The following is a 20722-nucleotide window of genomic DNA, read 5'->3' as shown; positions in this document are numbered from 1 at the left end:
TCCTTCTGCACTGTAAATTCTATGACTCTATGTTACGGGGAAGAGACAGGAGAATGACGCTAAGTTATAATACTCATTTAGGACATCTGGTGGCGGCCAGGAGCTGTAAAGGATGAGTACGAACACCAATAGGAGGAGCGGGAGAAAATCTGCAATCCTATTATCACAAAGTTATATCAAAGCGCTGGTCGTCCTCCAGGTGGCCTTCCTGCTGCTGGCGCTGCTCCTTCTGGTGCCGGTGCATCTTCTGGCCCAACAATTTAGAGGTTGGTTAAAAGTAAACGAAAGGTGGGTCTTGTATAAGAGCATTGTGGAAGGTCTTTAAACCCCTACCAACGGGCAACAAAAGTACAGAACACCCCCCCCCCCCCCCCCCCCCCCCCCACACAAAGACCGCACTGACAACCAGGCTGGGGGAAGAGTTAGCCGGTCAAAAGCCAATAGAAACGAGGGGAGGGAAATCTCAGCCTTGGAACAAGGCAACACACGTGGAGGCGCAGAACCGGCGAGGGTCAGCCCCGCAAAGTTCCCAGCGCAGACCCCGGCGCTGATGTGCTTCATCACCTCCGAGCTCCAAAAGCATAGGGAGGAGATGAAAAATGATGCCTTGGCGGCCGTGGAGGCTGAGACAACCCCATGGAGAAGGCACTGGACAAAATGGAAAGGAGGCTAGAGGGCCAGGGGAAGACGGCAAGGGACCTCAAAAAGCCACCGAGGACACCGGGTGGATTTCGGCGCTCGAGCCCGAGGTGGCGTGACTGGTCAAGACCCAGATGGAAGGGAGTGGCAGCACGGTGGCGCGGTGGTTAGCCCTGCTGCCTCACGGCACCGAGGACCCAGGTTCGATTCTGGCCCCGGGTCACTGTCCGTGTGGAGTTTGCACATTCTCCCAGTCTCAGCGTGGGTCTCACCCCCACAACCCAAAATGATGTGCAGGGTAGGTGGATTGGCCCTCGATTGGAAAAAAAAATTTATAAAGAAGAAAATGAAAGACCGAGAAGGGTCGGAAAGACAAGATCGACGACCAAGAAAACCGATCACGTTGGCAAAATTTAAAAATCTTGGGGCTGCCGGAGGAATGGAGGGACGCAACCCCACAAAATACATCGCAGAAATACATGGGAGGCTATTCGGCAAGGAGGGCTTCGCACAATATTTGCCTTTAACTGAAAAACATTCCCCACTCCCAACGTACCTGATCCAGTGGGAAATGAAAATGAAAATAAGGCTCCGGGTCCCCTTAGAGATCGATCAATCCCTCCCACTTCGGCAAATGGACCAAAGTCATCTACAGACAAAATAATTGGGAGAAAAAGGATCAGCGATCAATTTATTACAGTCGAACATGAAAAGTATCCCAAACTGTCCAAGAAACAGAAATATTTGCATTAATGTAAACATTAATTAATATCCCACAAGCTTGTTCCACCATTCATTCAGATCGTGCCTGATCTGCATCACAACTCTAAATTACCCACCTTCAGAAATCCTAAGGGAGTTGGTGTGAAAGTCTGGACTGGATGCACTGTTAAAAGTGGGGCGGAAGCTTTGTTTAAAAGCGTCATTTGGAAAGTCAAGTCTGCATTTCGGAAAGCAAACCGCAAAGGGAAAGCATAACGATGAGATAAACTGTGACAGCATGTTTTCAAGAGTGGAGTTTAAGCTTTCATGTGATCATCATCCCGGGTGGGGGGGGGGGTTTGGAGGAGAAAACCATAGACACTGGGCGGGATTCTCCGATCGCCGAAAATCGCGTTCGGTCGGAGAATCCCAGTTGGCGCCGAAATCGGGGGTGGCACCGCTTTTGTGATGCTCCGCGCCCTCAAAAACGGCGTAGTCGAAGAGTACACCGCACGCCATCGGGACGGCCTCAAGACATCACCCGAGGCCCAGCCCCGATGCTCTGCCCCGATGGGCCGAGTTCCCAACGACGTTGTAATTGAAAATATGGAAAGATGTGTCATTTGAAACATGGAAGTCTGGCAATATCTGGGGTGAAATTCTCCAACCCCCCGCAGGGTCGGAGAATCGCCCGGGGCCGCCGCCGAAAATCCCGCCCTCGCCGTGGCACAAATTCTCCACCACCCGGGAATTGGCGGGGGCGGGAATCACCCACCGCCGATCGGCGAGCCCCCTGCGGCGATTCTCCGGCCCGCGATGGGCCGAAGTCCCGCCACTGGGAGGCCTCTCCTGCCGCAGTGCTTTGAACCACCTCTGGTGGCGGCGGGATTGGCGGCGCGAGCGGGCCCCCAGGGTCCTGGGTGGGGCGCGGGGCGATCGGACCCCGGGCGGTGCCCCCATGGTGGCCAGGCCCGCGATCGGGGCCCACCGATCGGAGGGCGGGCCAGTGCCGTGGGGCACTCTTTTTTTTCCGCCGCCGCCACAGCCTCCACCATGGCAGAGGCGGAAGAGAATCCCCCAGCGCGCATGCGCCGGTGGTGACATCAGCGGCAGCTGACGCACTGTCGCATGCGCGAACCAGCGAATGCCTTTCGGCCAGTCCCGGTGCTGGGCGGCAAAGGCCGCTGGAGCCGGTTTGTGCTCCAACTGCTCCGGCGCGGGCCTAGCCCCTCAATGTGAGGGCTTGGCCCCTAAAGGTGCGGAGAGTTCCGCACCTTTGGGGAGGCCCGACGCCGGAGTGGTTGGCTCCACTCCGCTACGCCGGGACCCCCCACCCTGCCGGGTAGGGGAGAATCCCACCCCTGGTCTGAGAGAAACATGAGAGGATACAGGGAAAGATCCCACGAAGGGTTAATAGCAGCTGCAAAGAGCAGATTATAAAATGCAGATTCCTTCTCCCAAACAAACAAACAGGATTTTTGTATGAAGCTAAATACAAAGGCTCAAACTTTCATTGAAAGTAACTATCTTAGTAAGCATCTGGAAAAGCATGGATGAGGGTTTCAGTTGAGTTAGGTGATAAATGTAAACCTTTCAAGTTATAAGTAAATGAAAGAAAATTGGAGACTATCAGTCTACGAGAAACATAATTTAAAGCCCAAATCAAAGTCAAAGTTATGAGCTGAGGACACAATTGGAAAACAAAACTATAGAAATGACAGGAACCAAACCAAAATTCACACCCCTACTGAAACCAAAGCATTTTTGAATATCACAAAGGAACTTTGAACATCACAAAGGAAACCATGTAATCAGAGAATCAGAGACCTGAGAGGTGAGGTCATTCCCAAAATGAATACTTAGTCATGTTAGAAAAATTCAGATTAAAAGTACCTTTTACAGTCCAAGGGAAATAATAGTTACTTTACAATAAAGTCATAAAAACTTAATAACTGTTAGAAAAATATATAAACCCGAAGAAAGGAGACAGCCAGCAGAGCCAGCTCTCACAGCTGGGTACATGGGAAAGATAGGACACAGCAACCGAGCAGAACAGCGAATACATCTGAAGAAGACCAAATTTTTAAAAGAAGATTGATTGTCAAGTTGGGCCTGAAGGTCCCTTCAACCAACCAGAAGGATCCAGAAGCAAGATCTTTTTACTTTTCTGTAAACACAGTGATTGCATCTTTTAAAAGAAAAAATATATAATAATAAAATAACTTAAAAGTTTTAACCTGAAACAGTGGTTATTAGCCTACTTTGCTTACCTAGCAACAAAGGACCCAGGATATCAATGCTACTAAGGGGTAATAAGTAGGTAAAATTCTTTGGTGAAGGTATGGGTTATACCGGGGGATAACTTGAAAATATAGTTTGACCCGAATAGCACCCAACGAGGCCTGCATCGGAGTCAGGGAGTGAGAATCCCTGTTCACCATTTAGAATGTCGGCCCTTTTTGGTATACGGGGAATTCTAAGCATAGTGGTGAGGACCCCGCATGTCGGCTGTGGACTGTGTCCAGCGCTGCCTCAGTCCGGGGGGGGGGGGGGGGGGGGGGGGGGGTGCCGCTGGCCCGGCCATTCTCCAGCCCTTTTTGGCGTGGGAGCCGGGAATTTTGCCCGGAGCGGCTGCTAGCCCCTCACCGGTCTCGCAATCGGTGCAGCTGTTGCTGCCGTGAAACGCCACTGTTCCCACGCCGGCCTCACCGGATATCGGAGAATCCAGCCCACTGACTTTGGGTCAGAGTGGAGTGCGTGTGCAGCTGACCACAATCATTTTGAGTGCTTAAAAGGGACTTTTTGTGTTAGTGAGATCATTGTAGCTGCAGATGTACATTGTCAATCTTTAAATCTGAGTGTTTTAGTTAAACTAAAGGGGAAGTAAAGGAATGTTGAAATGAAAATGAAAATCGCTTATTGTCACGAGTAGGCTTCAATTAAGTTACTGTGAAAAGCCCCTAGTCGCCACATTCCGGCGCCTGTCCGGGGAGGCTGGTACGGGAATCGAACCGTGCTGCTGGCCTGCTTGGTCTGCTTTAAAAGCCAGCGATTTAGCCCAGTGAGCTAAACCAGCCCCTAGTGCCCCTAGAGTATTGTATAATAATCCAACTTTTCAATTCATGTTTTTTCCTTGTTAAAACTAATCAGCGGTCCTTTGATTCAGCTCCTCCACTCTTTATTTAAAAAAGTTAACGTTGTGGTCTTTTGAACCAGGGTGGCATTCTGGGAACTCCCCGTCCAGTTATAACATCAACTGGGCTGGTAGAGCATTTTGATAAGTTTGCCTCTCATTCTCCGGAACTGCAATGGCTACAGGTCCAGTCTGTCCAACACATTCCTCATAGGATAACCCTTCGCATCCAAGGAATAAGTTGAACGAATCTTCTCTGAACTGCTTCAATTGAACTTTGTCCTTTCTTAAATAAGAGGATCGCTGTCCTGCACCTTCTGATAGTGCAGCATCCCTCGGTATGACACTGAAATGTTAATCTTGCTCTTTGTGCTCAAGCCCTGGAGTGGGATTTGAACTAGGAACTTTGTGACTCAGAGGTAAGAAGAGTGCGACCAACAGAACTAAAGCTGACTCAGGGGAGCATCTTAAAAGGAGGAAATCATGGCTGAGACGCAGCAAGGTTGTAGGGAGGGGATTCCAGAGCTTGGGTTGGAGAACCACAGAACCACGAATGGTGGAGTAACTGGGGATGTGCGAGGGGCCGGAATTGGATGAGCACAGAGATCTCGGAGGGTTGGGGGGGGCTAGAGGAGGTTACCGAGATAGGGAGAACAGCAGGTGATAGGTGAACAGTTCTCCCCGTGTCAGTGTGGGTTTTCTCCGGCTGCTCCGGTTTCCTCCCACAGTCCAAAGATGTGCAGGTTAGGTGGATTGGCCATGATAAATTACCCTTAAGTGTCCAAAAAGGCTAGGTGGGGTTACGAGGATAGGGTGGAGGTGTGGGCTTAAGTGGGGTGCTTTTTCCGAGGGCTGGTGCAGACTCAATGGGCCGAATGGCCTCCTTCTGGACTGTAAATTCTATGATTCTATGAATGGGATTTGCTGCAAGTTAGGAAACAGGCTGCAGAGTTTTGACCAAGCTGAAGTTCAACTTTTGGATCAGCTATATCCCACGCATTCCCCTGGGAAAGGTGAATATCACACAGTAACCGCTGAAGGGGTTAACAGAAATTTGAACAGCAAGCAGCACAGAAATGTGGCCGGATTAACACCAGGTAGTCACGTGCTACAATGTATCTGTGCCTTGGTAGTGATTGGACAATGTAGTAGCAGTGATTGGATAATATAATCACATGTATTCACTTGGAATGCAATGAAGCAATTTTGCTTCGTAGACATAGCTGGGCTGAGATAACAGAGCATTACTGTGTAACTGGCTGACTGGTGTAACCACTATCTGTATACCATTATAAAACTAACAGCTTGTAGATTTTCAGGGAGCCCGTGCTCCATCTTGGACGAGTGTGAGTTTCCGAGAATATGTCAGTTAAATAAATCGGTTGAACAAAGGAGCTCTCGGTCTCGTTGGGTGCTTGCAGAATTGGAGTAGGTCTTTCTCTCACTATCACCGCCATGCAAAAAGACAAAGGCAGTCCAACTCACCAAATAACTCGGCAAATGGATCTCGCCCACCAAAGAATTCCCTAAATACTTCATCAGGGCTACGGAACGAAAACACAAATCCTGGAAACTCCGTGTCCTTGCTGGGAGCCCTGCCACCTGTCAGAAATGAAATCAGTAAAATATTCAGGTCAATAAGGTGCACGGATCACTGGTTATACGTACGCAAGTTACTGAAAGTAGCGACTGGGCTAATAAGAACATTCTAGCAAAGCAAATCAAAAACTGGGGTCCATTCCTCGAAATTCAGAAGCAGAGGATATGTCAAACCTCTGCGCAACCTCGGTTAGACCACAGGCGGGTAACTGGGGAAAGGTGATGCCGGAACCAGAATTCCCCCTTGTTATGGACCCCCAGTTTCCCCCATCCAACCCTTTAATCATCTTAAACCGCTCAATTAGCCAATCAAAGTCTATCAGCTTGAGGGCTGCTATTGTTAAAAGCAAATTACTGCGGATGCTGGAATCTGAAACCAAAGAGAAAATGCTGGAAAATCTCAGCAGGTCTGGCAGCGTCTGTAGGGAGAGGAAAGAGCTAACCCTTCGAGATGACCCTTTGTCAAAGCTTTTCTCCCCCTACAGATGCTGCCAGACCTGCTGAGATTTTCCAGCATTTTCTCTTTCGGGCTGCTATTGTTCCTCAGTTATACACGCGCCAGGATTTTCCAACCCTGCCTTGGCAGATTGCGGCGTGCCATTCGAACCTCTGCTGACTCTGGTGGGACTCCGGAATATCCCATCGGCAGGAGTGGCCAGAAATCCCACGGTCTTTCAGATTTGCTGCCCCATGTTCGGTGAAGACTTTTATGCAGAGATGGTGGTGCAGTGGTTATTTTACTGGACTCGTAATCCAGAGGCCCAGACTAATGATCGGGGAACAGGGGTTCAAATCCCACCACGGTGGCAAATCTGGAATGTAAAGCTAGCTAGTCTCAATAACGGTGACCTTGACAATTCTCATCGATCATCATTAAGGTCCATCTGATTCATTAATGCCCCATATGGAATGGAATCTGCTGCCAACCTTACACAGTCTAGGCCACATGTGTCTCCTGACCCACAGCAATGGGGTTGTCCTTGACCGTCCTCAAGGTGAATTAGAGACGGGCACCAAATGTTGGCCTCGTCAGCAACACCCATGAAAGAATAATAAAAACGGAGCAAGCCGTTGCCTCTTACCCGCTCCAATCAATCCATCTTTTCCATACTTGTCATAAACTTGCCGTTTACTCTCTGCAAAATAAAAATTCAGAAAACTGTGGGGTACATAAATGACGTGGAAACTTGGCACCACAAAAACAGGCCATTCGGCCCAACTGGTTCGTGCTGGTGGTGCTGCCCACGAGCCTCCTCCCAAACCACTTCACCCCAACCCCATCGACACATTAGGGCAGCACGGTAGCATTGTGGTTAGCATAAATGCTTCACAGTTCCAGGGTCCCAGGTTCGGTTCCCGGCTGGGTCACTGTCTGTGCGGAGTCTGCACGTTCTCCCGGTGTGTGCGTGGGTTTCCTCCGGGTGCTCCGGTTTCCTCCCACAGTCCAAAGATGTGCGGGTTAGGTGGATTGGCCATGCTTTCACTGGTCTTTGTTCCAAGGATTGGCTGCACCATGAACAATCTTTCTCTACTGATTTCTGGGGCGAAATTCTCCGACCACCCGCAGGGTCGGAGAATCGCCCGGGGGCGGCATAAAACCCGCCCCCGCCGTGGCCGGAATTCTCCGCCACCCGGGAATTGGCAGGGGCGGTGGGTCCCCCGCGCCGATCGGCGAGCCCCCTCAGGCGATTCTCCAGCCCGCGATGGGCCGAAGTCCCGCCGCTGAGAGGCCAAGCCCGCCGACGTGGTTTCAACCACCTCTGGTGGTGGCGGGATTGGCGGCGCGAGCGGGCCCCGGGGGGGGTGCGCGGGGCGATTGGACCCCGGGGGGGGTGCCCCACGGTGGCCTGGCCCGCGATCGGGCCCACCGATCGGCCGGCGGGCCAGTGCCGTGGGGGCACTCTTTTTCTTCTGCCACCACCACGGCCTCCACCATGGCGGAGGCAGAAGAGAATCCCCCAGCGCGCATGCGTCGGTGGTGACGTCAGTGGCCGCTGATGCACCAGCGCATGCGCAAACCGCGAAGGCCTTTCGGCCAGCCCCGACGCCGGCTGGCGGGCGTCAAAGGCCGTTGGCGCCGGTTTTGGCGCCAGTCGGCGTGGCGCCAACCACTCCAGCGCGGGCCTAGCCCCTAAAGGTGCGGAGAATTCCACACCTTTGGGGAGGCCCGACGCCGGAGTGGTTGGCGCCACTCCGCTACGCTGGGACCCCCCGCCCCGCCGGGTAGGGGAGAATCCCGGCCCATGGCTGTGAGCTTCCTTGATATCACTGCCTCAGATTCCGGTGGCAAAAATAGGAAGGCAGATTATTATTTGAATGAGAAATACACGGTGAGACCTTGCTGACCTCGCATAACAGTCAGCAGAAAGTAAGCGTCCAGGTACAGCAGGCAGTAAAGAAGGCAAATGGTATCTTGGCCTTCATAGGGAGAGGATTTGAGTACAGGAATAGGGATGCTTTACTGCAATTGTATAGGGCATTGGTGAGGCCACACCTGGAATATTGTGTGCAGTTTTGGTGTCCTTATCTGAGGAAGGATGTTCTTGCTATGGAGGAAGTGCAGCAAAGGTTTACCAGGCTGATTCCTGGGATGGCAGAACTGTTATGTGAGGAGAGACTAAGTCAGTTAGGATTATTGGAGTTTAGAAAAGTGAGAGAGAATCTCAAGAGTCAACCACGTTGCTGTGGGTCTGCAGTCACATATAGGCCAGACCGGGTAAGGATGGCAGATTTCCTTCCCTAAAGGACATTAGTGAATTATTTGGGATAGAGGACAAATGCGCTAGGTGCGCGGGAGGACCAGCGAACCACATTCACATCTTTTGGGCATGCCCTAAGCTTAGGGGGTACTGGGAGGGATTTGCGGGCGTCATGTCCCGGGTGCTAAAAACAAGGGTGGCGATGGGTCCAGGGGTGGCAATTTTTGGGGTTTTGGAAGACCCGGGAGTCCAGGGGGAGAAAGAGGCCGATGTTTTGGAAGTTCGCCTTGAGGGGATCTGTATAGGGGTTCGCCCGGAGGTGGCAACCATTTATTGACTTCTTTGCGGGAGAGTGAGCGTCAGCAGGGGGAGGGGATGGGGGGGGGGGGGGGGGGGGGGGGGGGGGGGGGGGGGGAAGCAGAGTAGAGTAGAGTAGGAGGGATAAAATGGCGGGTAGTACAGGTGGGAGAGGAGCGGGCTTGTGCAGTATGTTACGATTGAAGTATTGAATGTACGTGGATGTTTGCACATTTTTGCCTTTTTTGCTTTCTTTCTGTTGATGTCTGTAACTGTTTACAAAGCCAAAAACTACCTCAATAAAATTGTTTATCAAAAAAAAAGGACATTAGTGAACCTGATGGGTTTTTACGACAATCGGCAATGGTTTCATGGTCATCTTCACACTTTTAATTCCAGATTGTTATTGAATTCAAATTTCACCATCTGCCCTGGCAGGATTCGGACCCGGGACCCGAAAGCATGACTCTGACTTTCTGGTTTCCACATCCAGTGACAGTACATATAGAACATACAGTGCAGAATGAGGCCAGTTGGCCCATCGAGTCTGCACCAACCCACTTAAGCCCTCACTTCTACCCTATCCCCCGTAACCCAATAACCCCTCCTAACCTTTTTGGTCACTAAGGGCAATTTAGCATGGTCAATCCACCTAACCTGCATATCTTTGGACTATGGGAGGAAACCGGAGCACCCGGAGGAAACCCACGCAGACACGGAGAGAACGTGCAGACTCCGCACAGACAGTGACCCAGCGGGGGACTCGAACCTGGGACCCTGGCGCTGTGAAGTCACAGTGCTAACCACTGTGTTACCGTGCTGCCAACTAATACCACTACGCCACTGTCTCCCATTGCTTGGCCTGGCCTTCCCCTGCCAAAGGCAAGGGGCCCACCAGTGTCCCCCATAAATTTGGAGACAGGTCAGAGGCAGGCAGGGGCAGGCTAGCTACACGCTGTATTTTATGAGCCCTCAGACATACTGGTGGAGTACGATAAAATCCAGCCCAAGGTCAGTAACATCAGGCACTGGGCTAACTGAGTGATGACATGAGCGAGTTGGATTAACAGTTTGAGGCAGTACAGTAGCACAAGTGGATAGTACTGTTGCTTCACAGCTCCAGGGTCCCAGGTTTGATTCCCCGCTGGGTCACTGTCTGTGCGGAGTCTGCACGTTCTCCCCGTGTCTGCGTGGGTTTCCTCCAGGTGCTCCGGTTTCCTCCCACAGTCCAAAGACATGCAGGTTAGGTGGATTGGCCTTAGTGACCAAAAAAAAGGTTAGGAGAGGTTATTGGGTTACGTGGACAGGGCAGAATTGAGGGCTTAAGTGGATCGATGCAGACTCGATGGGCCAAATGGCCTCCTTCTGCACTATATGTTCCATGTTAACATCAGTAGAGATACAGTCAGTAACACAGGGAGTTGGGGGGGGGGGGGGGGGGGGGTGAAGAGAGGTTACTGAGTGACAGTGTGAGGGAGCTGGATTAACATCAGTAGAGATACAGTCAGTAACACAGGGAGTTGGGGGGGGGGGGGTGAAGAGAGGTTACTGAGTGACAGTGTGAGGGAGCTGGATTAACATCAGTAGAGATACAGTCAGTAACACAGGGAGTTGGGGGGGGGGGGGTGAAGAGAGGTTACTGAGTGACAGTGTGAGAGAGCTGGATTAACATCAGTACAGATAGTCAGTAATGCAGGGAGCTGGGAGAGAGGGGTTACTGAGTGACAGTGTGAGGGATATATAGATATGTAGAAGGTAGGAGCAGGTGGTGGCCTTTTGGCCCTTCGAGCCTGCTCCACCATTCATCACGATCATGGCTGATCATCCAACTCAATAGCCTAATCCTGCTTTCTCCCCATAGCCTTTGATCCCATTCTCCCCAAGTGCTATATCCAGCCGCCTCTTGAATATATTCAATGTTTTAGCATCAACTACTTCCTGTGGTAATGAATTCCACAGGCTCACCACTGTTTGGGTGAAGAAATGTCTCCTTATCTCTGTCTGAAATGGTTTACCCTGAATCCTCAGGCTGTGACCCCTGGTTCTCGACACACCCATCATTGGTAACATCTTCCCTGCATCTACCCTGTCTAGTCCTGTTAGAATTTTATAAGTCTCTATGAGATCCCACCACATTCTCCTGAACTCCAGCGAGAACAATTCCAACCCAGTCAATCTCTCCTCATATGACAGTCCCGCCATCCCTGGAATCAGCCTGGTAAACCTTCGCTCCACTCCCTCGAGAGCAAGAACATCCTTCCTCAGAGAAGGAGACCAAAACTGCAGACAATACTCCAGGTGTGGCCTCACCAAGGCACTGTACAATTGCAGCAACACATCCCTGCTTCTATACTCGAAACCTCTCACAATGAAGGCTAACATATCATTAGCCTTCCTTACCGCCTGCTGGATTAACATCAGTAGAGATACAGTCAGTAACACATGGTGCTGGGGTGGGGAGAGGGGTTACTGAGTGACAGCGAGAGGGAGCTGGATTAACATCAGTAGAGATACAGTCAGTAACACATGGTGCTGGGGCGGGGAGAGGGGTTACTGAGTGACAGTGTGAGGGAGCTGGATTAACATCAGTCGATATACAGACAGCAACACAGGGAGCTGGAGGGGAGAGAGGTTCCTTAGGTCAGTTTGAGGGAGCTGAATTAACATCAATAGCGATATCGTCAGTAATACAGGGTGTTGGGGGTGGGGGGGGGGGGGCGCGAGGTGGGAAGAGGGGTTACTGAGAAGCAGCAGGAAGGAGCTGGATTATATCATTAGAGATACAGTCAGACAGCCCTCCCCTGCAGCCTCTGTTACTGAGGCTGCAGTGGGAAGTAGGTGAACTATTTTATAACAGGATGCTCCGGCGTGAACTGTACTTGATTCTCTCATCCTCAGTCCATATTCTGATTGGGGAATTCTATGAAAATCACTGGAGGAAAAACAAATGCAGAGAATGAGCAGAAACGAATGCTAAATATTGGATTAGATTCTTGGAAAGAAATCATTAAACTAAGATTCTATTGTATCCGTAATGGTAGCACCATGATAATGTTTCTAGAATACTAATCCAGATGAGTTGATTCCCATCATGGCCGATGGGGAATTAAGTTCTATTGAGGAAATCTGGAATACATAACTACGCACAGTAATGGTGACTATGCAGTGACTGGATTTTTGGAAAAAAAACATCCAGTTTAAGACCTTTAAGGATGTCCTTTAAGGAAATCTGCCACTCTTACCTGGCCTGGACGTTTTTGTGACTCAAGAATCCACGGCGATATGGGAAACTCTTAACCACTCTCCGAAATGCCCGAGCAAAACACTCAGTGTATTCAAGAAGGTGCCTCACCATCACCTTTGAGAAGATGTAGTAGAGATGATGGGGGCGATCTAACCAAAAGAAGTCAGAGTACATTCTGGGCGCGATGAGCAGGGTCGTTCCCGGCGCTTTCTAACGGCACTCTGTTGCTACTTCAGGCCCCGCTAGGGCCCCCCCCCCCCCTTCAAGGCCATATACAGTGCCATTTCCTTCCCCAAGGAGCTCCATTCATTGTAGGAAGAGTAGGAAGAGATCGGGAAGCCATTTTTAAATTAGATAAACATGTGGGAGAAAGGAATGGAAGGATATATTGATAGGGAGGGCAGTTAGGGTTAGACTAGTGACATTCAGATCCCATGAATAGCATTTCAAAATATTAAAATTAGAAGTCTTTCAAGAAGTCTTCCAAAAGCAAGGAAGTGATGCCTCGCCTCAACAAATCATTGGTCAGACCACATTTGTAGTAGTGTGTTCAGTCACAGAATCATAGAATTTACGGAGCAGAAGGAGGCCATTCTGCCAATCGAGTCTGCTCCGGCCCTTGGAAAGAGCACCCTACCCAAGCCCATATCTCCACCCTATCCCCGTAACCCCCACCTATCCTTTTTTGGACACGAAGGGCAATTCTGCATGGCCAATCCACCTAACTTGCACATCTTTAGACTGTGGGTGGAAATCGGAGCACCCGGAGGAAACCATCACAGTTCTGGGCAACTTATTTAAGGAAGGATGTTAAATCCCTGGAGTGAGTGCAGAGGAGATTTCCTAGAATGGTACCGGGATTGAGGAATTTTAGATACAAGAAAAGATTGGAGAAATTAGGCTTGTTCACCTTGCAGCAGAGAAGATTAAGAGGCGACTTATTGAGGTGTTCAAAATTCCGAACCATTTTAACAAGGTAACGAAGGATATTCTGTTTCCACCAGTTGGTAAGTCAGTGACTAGGGTCACAATTTGAGGATGGTCAGCAAGAGAGCTAGGAAGAAGATAAGGAGAAACTCCTTTACTCAGAGTGTTGTTGGGGTTTGGAATGCGCTGCCTGGCAGAGTGGTGGAGGTGGATTCCATATGAGGTTACAAAAGAGAGATGGATATATATTTGAAAGTGATGAATTTAGAGGGCTACAGAGATAGGGCTGGGGAATGGGACTAGCTAGGTTGCTCTTTTGGGAGCCGGTGCAGACACATTGGGCGGGATTCACCCCTACCCGGCGGGGTGGGGGGTCCCGGCGGGACGGAGTGGTGTGAACTGCGCACCTTCAGGGGCTAGGCCCGCTCCGTTGTAGTTTGCGTCCCGCCAGCCGGCAGGAAAGGGGCTTGGCGCCATGCCAACCGGCGCCGAAGGGCCTCCGCCGGCCGGTGCGAGTCGGGCATGCGTGGGAGCGCCAGCGTGTGCTGGGGTCACCCCCGCGTATGCGCAGAGGGATTCGCTTCCACACCGGGAATGGCGGAGGACCACAGCCTCGGTGCGTAAGGATAGAGTGCCTCCACGGCACAGGCCCGCCCGTGGATCGGTGGGCCCCGATCACGGGCCAGGCCACCGTGGGGGCACCTCCCGGGGCTAGATCCCCCCCGCGCCTCCCGAAGAACCCCGGAGCCCGCCCACGCCACCAGGTGCCGGCGGTAAGGGTCCTACTCCATTTTACGCCGGCAGGACCGGCAACAGACGGGCAGGAATTCGGCCTATCGCGGGTCGGAGATTTCGGGCAACCCCGGCGCCCATTGAGTCGCGCCGGACCCCGCCATTCTCTGAGGCGGGCGGCACGACTCACGTCGGGGTGGTTTTTGGGGGGCGGGAGAATTAGAAGGACGGCGGGAGCGGGATTCACACCGACCCCCGGCGATTCTCCCACCTGGTGAGGGGAGTCGGACAATCCCTCCATCTGTGCTATAAATAACCAACGAACAAATGAGCACAGCTGCTAAGATCATCAGTTCATCTGTTTGAGAACTCTTCAGAAAGAGGGGATGCATAAAAACAGAAGTCTAGAAGTTATACGCAGAAATATGAAAGTTTAGCATCCTTGCACAATATATGGTCATCCTTTTCAGCCAAATGGCTGACAACCTGCACTGAGAGAGCATTTCTTGCTAATAGTATTTATTACAACTCTGCAGAGTCTGCAAATTGAAAAGGAACAGAGGGATGACTGAGAGGCACAAATACTCAAGAATCTTCTCTTTCTTATACCGAACAGTCCATACAAAGCAGGGCGGCACGGCAGCACAGTGGGTAGCACTGTTGCTTCACAGCGCCAGGGTCCCAGGTTCGATTCCCGGCTTGGGTCACTGTGCGGAGTCTGCACATTCTCCCCATGTCTGCGTGGGTTTCCTCCGGGTTCTCCGGTTTCCTCCCACAAGTCCCAAAAGACGTGCTTGTTAGGTGAATTGGACATTCTGAATCCTCCCTCAGTGTATCCGAACGGGCACCGGAGCGTGGCAACTAGGGGCTTTTCACAGTAATTTCATTGCAGTGTTAATGTAAGCCTACTTGTGACAATAAAGATTATTATTGTTATTATTATTATTGCTCAACACAAGGAAACGGGAAATAATTCAGGATGCCCACTTACTATCCGATAGTATTTCATACGCCTCTGCAATCTCCTTAAACTTCTGCTCTGCAAATTCCTTATTATCTGGATTCTTGTCAGGATGCCATCGCAGTGCTAATTTCCGGTAACTGTAAGGTGAAATGAAATGAAATGAAAATCACTTATTGTCTCAAGTAGGCTTCAAATGAAGTTACTGTGAAAAGCCCCTAGTCGCCACATTCCGGTGCCTGTCCGGGGAGGCTGGTACGGGAATTGAACCGTGCTGCTGGCCTGCCTGGGTCTGCTTTAAAAGCCAGCGATTTAGCCCAGTGTGCTAAACCAGCCCCTGCTGGTCCGGGGGGGGGGGGGGGGGGGGGGGGGTAAGGTGGGAGGAATGGAACATTTCAATTACAACAGGGTCATTATTCCTTAAAGTTGTGGGATTTTTGGCTAAGGCCATGTCCTATTGAAGAACGTGTTCACCCACCTACGTTCAAGAACTGTACAAGGGATCTCGTGGCCAACCTCTCGCCCTTCCGCCCTCTGTGAAACTGAGTTCATCCAAAACTCTGCCGTCTGCACTCAAATCCCGTTCACCCATCAATTCCACCACCCCGCCCCCACCACTGCAGATCTCAGTTCCAGCAAGGATTGTAAAGTTCCCCGTCTCCACTATGGCTGCAGCTCTGCCCGTCTCTGTAATCATCTCCAGCTCTACAAGCCCTCGCTCAGAGAGCTACTCCTTCCCCAATTCCGGTCTCTTGTACTTTGCCCATTTGAATCTCTCTGTGGTATAATGGGTTGATACAGTAGTTACAGTAACGAGCGATGTAGATCGACCATGAGATTAACAGTGCACATAGAACATAAAACATAGAACAGTACAGCACAGAACAGGCCCTTCGGCCCTCAATGTTGTGCCGAGCCATGATCACCCTACTCAAACCCACGTATCCACCCTATACCCGTAACCCAACAACCCCCCCTTAACCTTACTTTTATTAGGACACTACGCGCAATTTAGAATGGCCAATCCACCTAACCCGCACATCTTTGGACTGTGGGAGGAAACCGGAGCACCCGGAGGAAACCCACGCACACAGAGGGAGGACGTGCAGACTCCACACAGACAGTGACCCAGCCGGGAATCGAACCTGGGATCCTGGAGCTGTGAAGCATTTATGCTAACCACCATGCTACATCAGCAGCCTTTTACGAGAGACAGTACTCGGGAGAGATTTGCCTGCCCAGTAGCTCACCATGAATATAATACACATAGTGTAAATAAACCAGTTTGAAGTGATTACCCAAATCAGACTACTGTCTCCCAGATAAGATACATGCCACCAGTATGCAAAGTGCTCCTCTCCTTTACTGGCCATGCGTTCAGCTGCCTAAGCACCGAGTTCGTCCTCCTTTGAGGCACTCCTTTCAAACCTGCCTCTTTCACCCAGGCTTTGGTCACCCGCCCTGCTACACAGTAGGAAGTCTGACAACACCAGGTTAAATTCCAACAGGTTTGTTTCGAATCACTAACTTTTGGAGCACTGCTCCTTTCTCAGGTGAGTGATGACTCACCTGATGACTCACCTGAGGAAAGAGCAGTGCTCCGAAAGCTAGTGATTCGAAACAAACCTGTTGGACTTTAACCTGGTGTTGTCAGACTTCTTACTGTGCTCCCCCCAGTCCAACGCCGGCATTTCCATATCATCTGCTCTACTGCAACTTGGGGTGTTGTAAATCTTTACAAGCACTACATACAAGTGCAAATAAATGTTTCTGTTATCAAGTATTGGTTTTGTACTTTATGATGAAAATATTTTTTAAAGAAGTTAATAGAAAATTCTGGAAAAGTTCAGCAGATCTGGAGAAAGGATCTGTGGAGAAAGGATCAGAGTTATCATTGAGTCCAGCATGACCAAAAATAGAGTCATAGAACCATAGAATTCCCACAGTGCAGAAGGAGACCATTCAGCCCATCGGGACTACACGACCCTCTGAAAAAGAGCACCCTATCTAAGCTCAATTCCCTGCTCTCTCCCCATAACCCCACCAAACCTGCATATCTTTGGCCACCAAGGGGCGATTGATCATGGCTAATCCACCCAAATTGCACATCTTTGGGCAGTGAGAGGAAACCGGAGCATCCGGAGGAAACCCACGAAGACAGGAGGGAAATGTGGAAAATCCACAGAGTCACCCAAGACGGGAATTGAACCTGGGTCCCTGGTCCACTGAGGCAACATTGCCGGCCACTGTGCCACCGTTATTAATTCCGTTAATTCCGTTTCTCTCCCCAACAGATGCTGCCAGATCTGCTGAGGTTTTCCAGCATTTTCTGTTTTGACTTCAGATTTCCAGCATCTGCAGTGGTGCTTTTATGAGTCCTTTTGTTCTCTTCTTTGCAACTTGTAGTGACACATGAATTGTAATAATGTGTAAGTCATGTTTAAGGGGTTATTATCGACAGGAATACGGGAGATTTCTACACTGCAGCTTTATTTGGCTCAGGCTGCTCGTTGGGCAAAGATATATTTGTGTGAATGTAATTCACACTGTAATATATATGATACCATATTATTGTAAGCGCAGTTGCGTTGCCCGACCACTAGGGGGAGTAGCACTGGGAATGCATAGGAGTTTGTACAGGGCTCCACCCTTGGCTCCGCCCACGGCTCCTCCCCCTGGACTGCTGTATAAAGATTGATGCCCAGTGCCAGCCTGCAGTTCATCCAGGGTTCATCGTGTTACAGGCTGGCTCTGTTGTGAGTAGATTAAAACCACTGTTCATATCTTAAAGCACGTGTCTCGTGAATTGATGGTCTCTTCAATGTTTTAGACATGTGATCGGATCCCACTACATCAGATCAGCTCATTGGAATGAACCTCAGATGGCCGTGGAGAGATCTGCCCCTCCCCCTAGCTGCACTCACACAGCCACTGGAGCTCACCAACCTTCCTAACTCCAACCTGAACACTCTGCCTGTCGGGTGCCGGAATCACCACTCGCGATGCTATTCAATTGGTTTGAGACCATGGTAGGAACAACTTTGGGCCGGATCTTCAGGCCTCATTCTGGAAGAGAGTGGTGGTGGTGGTGGTGGTGGTGGGGAGGGGGGAGGGGGTGGGGGCGTCACCAACTCTGATTGGACATACTTTTTGCAGTTTCATCACATGGCCTCCGACATGTCATGTGTCTGCAATGACACAAAGACACCACCAATAAGGGGATTGGTTAAACATTGTGGGTTCATTTATTTAGACGAGGTACATGGGCGAACACACATACATGGATAGGAAGCTTGTAGACACATGAGCAGAGCTGACTGTGCTGTGCTCTGCTTAAAGTCAAAGGGAAAAATAAAACATGGATCGTATGACGCACTTCCTTTCTTGTGATATTATGCTGCAATTCCCTGCCCTTACACGTCTGCAATTGGTCCATTCTCATGGCGCAACATCTTTTCACATGCAATTAGAAAGTGAGGGCTCGTGATCACCCAAGTGGATGATTCAGGACTATCAACGTCCCCCTGCCCCCGATTCACAATCATTTTAAGCTAATACACAGAGTTCTAAGGAATGAATAAAATCATTTCTTTAATGTTCTATTGATTTTTTCCTTTATTTTCTCGCTCACTGCTGTATCCTGGAAATTAATCCTCAATTCCTATCTGTCCCCAGGATAATCCTGGAGGGCTGGCAACCTCGCGGCCTCACCCCTCATCCATTCACAGGAGCAGGAGGAGGCCATTCAGCCCTACCTGCCTGCTCCGCCATTCAATGAGATCATGGTTGGATCTGCAAGCTACCTCCATTTGCTCGAGTTTGCCCATATCCCTTAAGTAACAAAAATCAACAAAAATCAGTGCACCCCTCCCCGATGAACTTAACGCATTCTATGCTCGGTTTGAGCAGGTAACCAACAACCCGCTATCGAGTGCCCCAGCAACCCATAATTCACCCATACCCACCATCACAGTTTCCGAAGTCAGATCGGCCTTCCTGAAAGTGAACCCACGGAAGGCGATGGGCCCGGACGGGATCCCTGGTCGTGCACTCAGAACCTGCGCGGACCAGCTGGCAGAGGTCTTCACAGACATCTTTAACCTATCCTTACTCCACTCCGAGGTCCCCACCTGCTTCAAGAAGACCACCATCATACCGGTACCAAAGAAGAACCAGGCAACGTGCCTCAATGACTACCGCCCGGTGGCCCTGACGTCAGTTGTAATGAAGTGCTTTGAGAGGCTGATCATGAAGCGCATCACCTCCATACTCCCGGAACGCCTTGACCCACTTCAATTCGCATACCATCGCAACCGGTCCACATCAGACGCCATTTCCCTGGCCCTACACTCATCCCTAGAGCATCTCGAAAACAAGGACTCCTACATCAGACTCTTATTTATTGACTACAGCTCCGCCTTCAACACCATAATCCCAGCCAAGCTCATATCAAAGCTCCAAAACCTAGGACTTGGCTCTCCACTCTGCAACTGGATCCTTGACTTTCTGACCAACAGACCACAGTCAGTAAGAATGAACACCAACACCTCCTCCACAATAGTCCTCAACACTGGTGGCCCGCAAGGCTGCGTACTTAGCCCCCTACTCTACTCCCTGTACACACACGACTGCATGGCAAAACTTGGTTCCAACTCCATCTACAAGTTTGCTGACGATACGACCATAGTGGGCCGGATCTCGAACAACGACGAGTCTGAATACAGGAGGGAGATAGAGAACTTAGTGGAGTGGTGCAACGACAACAATCTCTCCCTTAATGCCAGCAAAACTAAAGAGCTGGTCATCGACTTCAGGAAGCATAGTACTGTACACACCCCTGTCAGCATCAACGGAGCCGAGGTAGAGATGGTGAGCAGTTTCAAATTCCTAGGGGTGCACATCACCAAAAATCTATCCTGGTCCACTCATGTCGACGCTATCACCAAGAAAGCACAACAGCGCCTTTACTTCCTCAAGAAACTAAGGAAATTTGGCATGTCCACATTAACCCTTACCAACTTTTACAGATGCACTATAGAGAGCATCCTCTCGGGCTGCATCACAGCCTGGTATGGCAACTGCTCGGCCCAGGACCGCAAGGAACTTCAGAGAGTCGTGAATACCGCCCAGTCCATCACACAAACCTGCCTCCCATCCATTGATTCCATCTACACCTCCCGCTGCCGGGGGAAAGCAGGCAGCATAATCAAGGATCCCTCCCACCCGGCTTACTCACTTTTCCAACTTCTTCCATCGGGCAGGAGATTCAGAAGTCTGAGAACACGGACGAACAGACTCAAAAACAGCTTCTTCCCCACTGTCACCAGACTCCTAAATGACCCTTTTATGGACTGTCCTCATTAACACTACACCCTGTCTGCTTCATCCGATGCCAATGCTTATGTAGTTACATTGTATATCTTGTGTTGCCCTATTATGTATTCTCATGTATTTTCTTGAATTCTGTTCAATTCCCTTTCTTCCCATGTACTGAATGATCTGTTGAGCTGCTTGCAGAAAAATACTTTTCACTGTACCTCGGTACACGTGACAATAAACAAATCCAATCCAATCCAATCCAATCTCAGATCAAAACTTACAACTGACCCAGCATCAAGGGCTATATGTAGAAGGGAGCTCCAAACTTTTATTACCCTTTGATTGTAGAAATGTTTGCTAATCTCACTCCCAAGTAGTTCTGTCTCTACTTTTTAGTCCATGCTCCCTAGTCCTAGATTCCCAATTTGTATAAATACGTTTTTTCTCTCTCCCTATCAGTGAGGCACATA

At 50.2% G+C, this 20722-nt stretch overlaps 1 protein-coding gene across 4 annotated transcripts in view; it reads right to left on the bottom strand.

The window, feature by feature from the left end:
- The window catches only part of dnajb2 (DnaJ heat shock protein family (Hsp40) member B2), a 72089-nt gene that overhangs the window by 19300 nt on the left and 32067 nt on the right, over positions 1–20722 (bottom strand). For all 4 annotated transcript variants that reach the window (XR_005459825.1, XM_038790143.1, XM_038790144.1 and 1 more), the window contains exons 3-6: positions 14964–15073; positions 7156–7209; positions 5960–6076; positions 1196–1288 (exon numbers count right to left, since the gene is read on the bottom strand). Coding sequence is in view for 3 of the 4 variants with exons in the window: in XM_038790143.1 (XP_038646071.1) it covers positions 1196–1288; positions 5960–6076; positions 7156–7209; positions 14964–15073 (374 nt within the window). In the remaining variant the exon portion in view is untranslated. The remainder of the gene's footprint in view (positions 1–1195; positions 1289–5959; positions 6077–7155; positions 7210–14963; positions 15074–20722) is intronic.

The sequence above is a fragment of the Scyliorhinus canicula genome, chromosome 2, assembly GCF_902713615.1.
Source record: "Scyliorhinus canicula chromosome 2, sScyCan1.1, whole genome shotgun sequence".
NCBI lineage: Eukaryota > Metazoa > Chordata > Chondrichthyes > Carcharhiniformes > Scyliorhinidae > Scyliorhinus > Scyliorhinus canicula.
The sequence above is the reverse complement of the archived record's forward strand: the minus strand, read 5'-3'. Positions and strand labels throughout refer to the sequence as shown.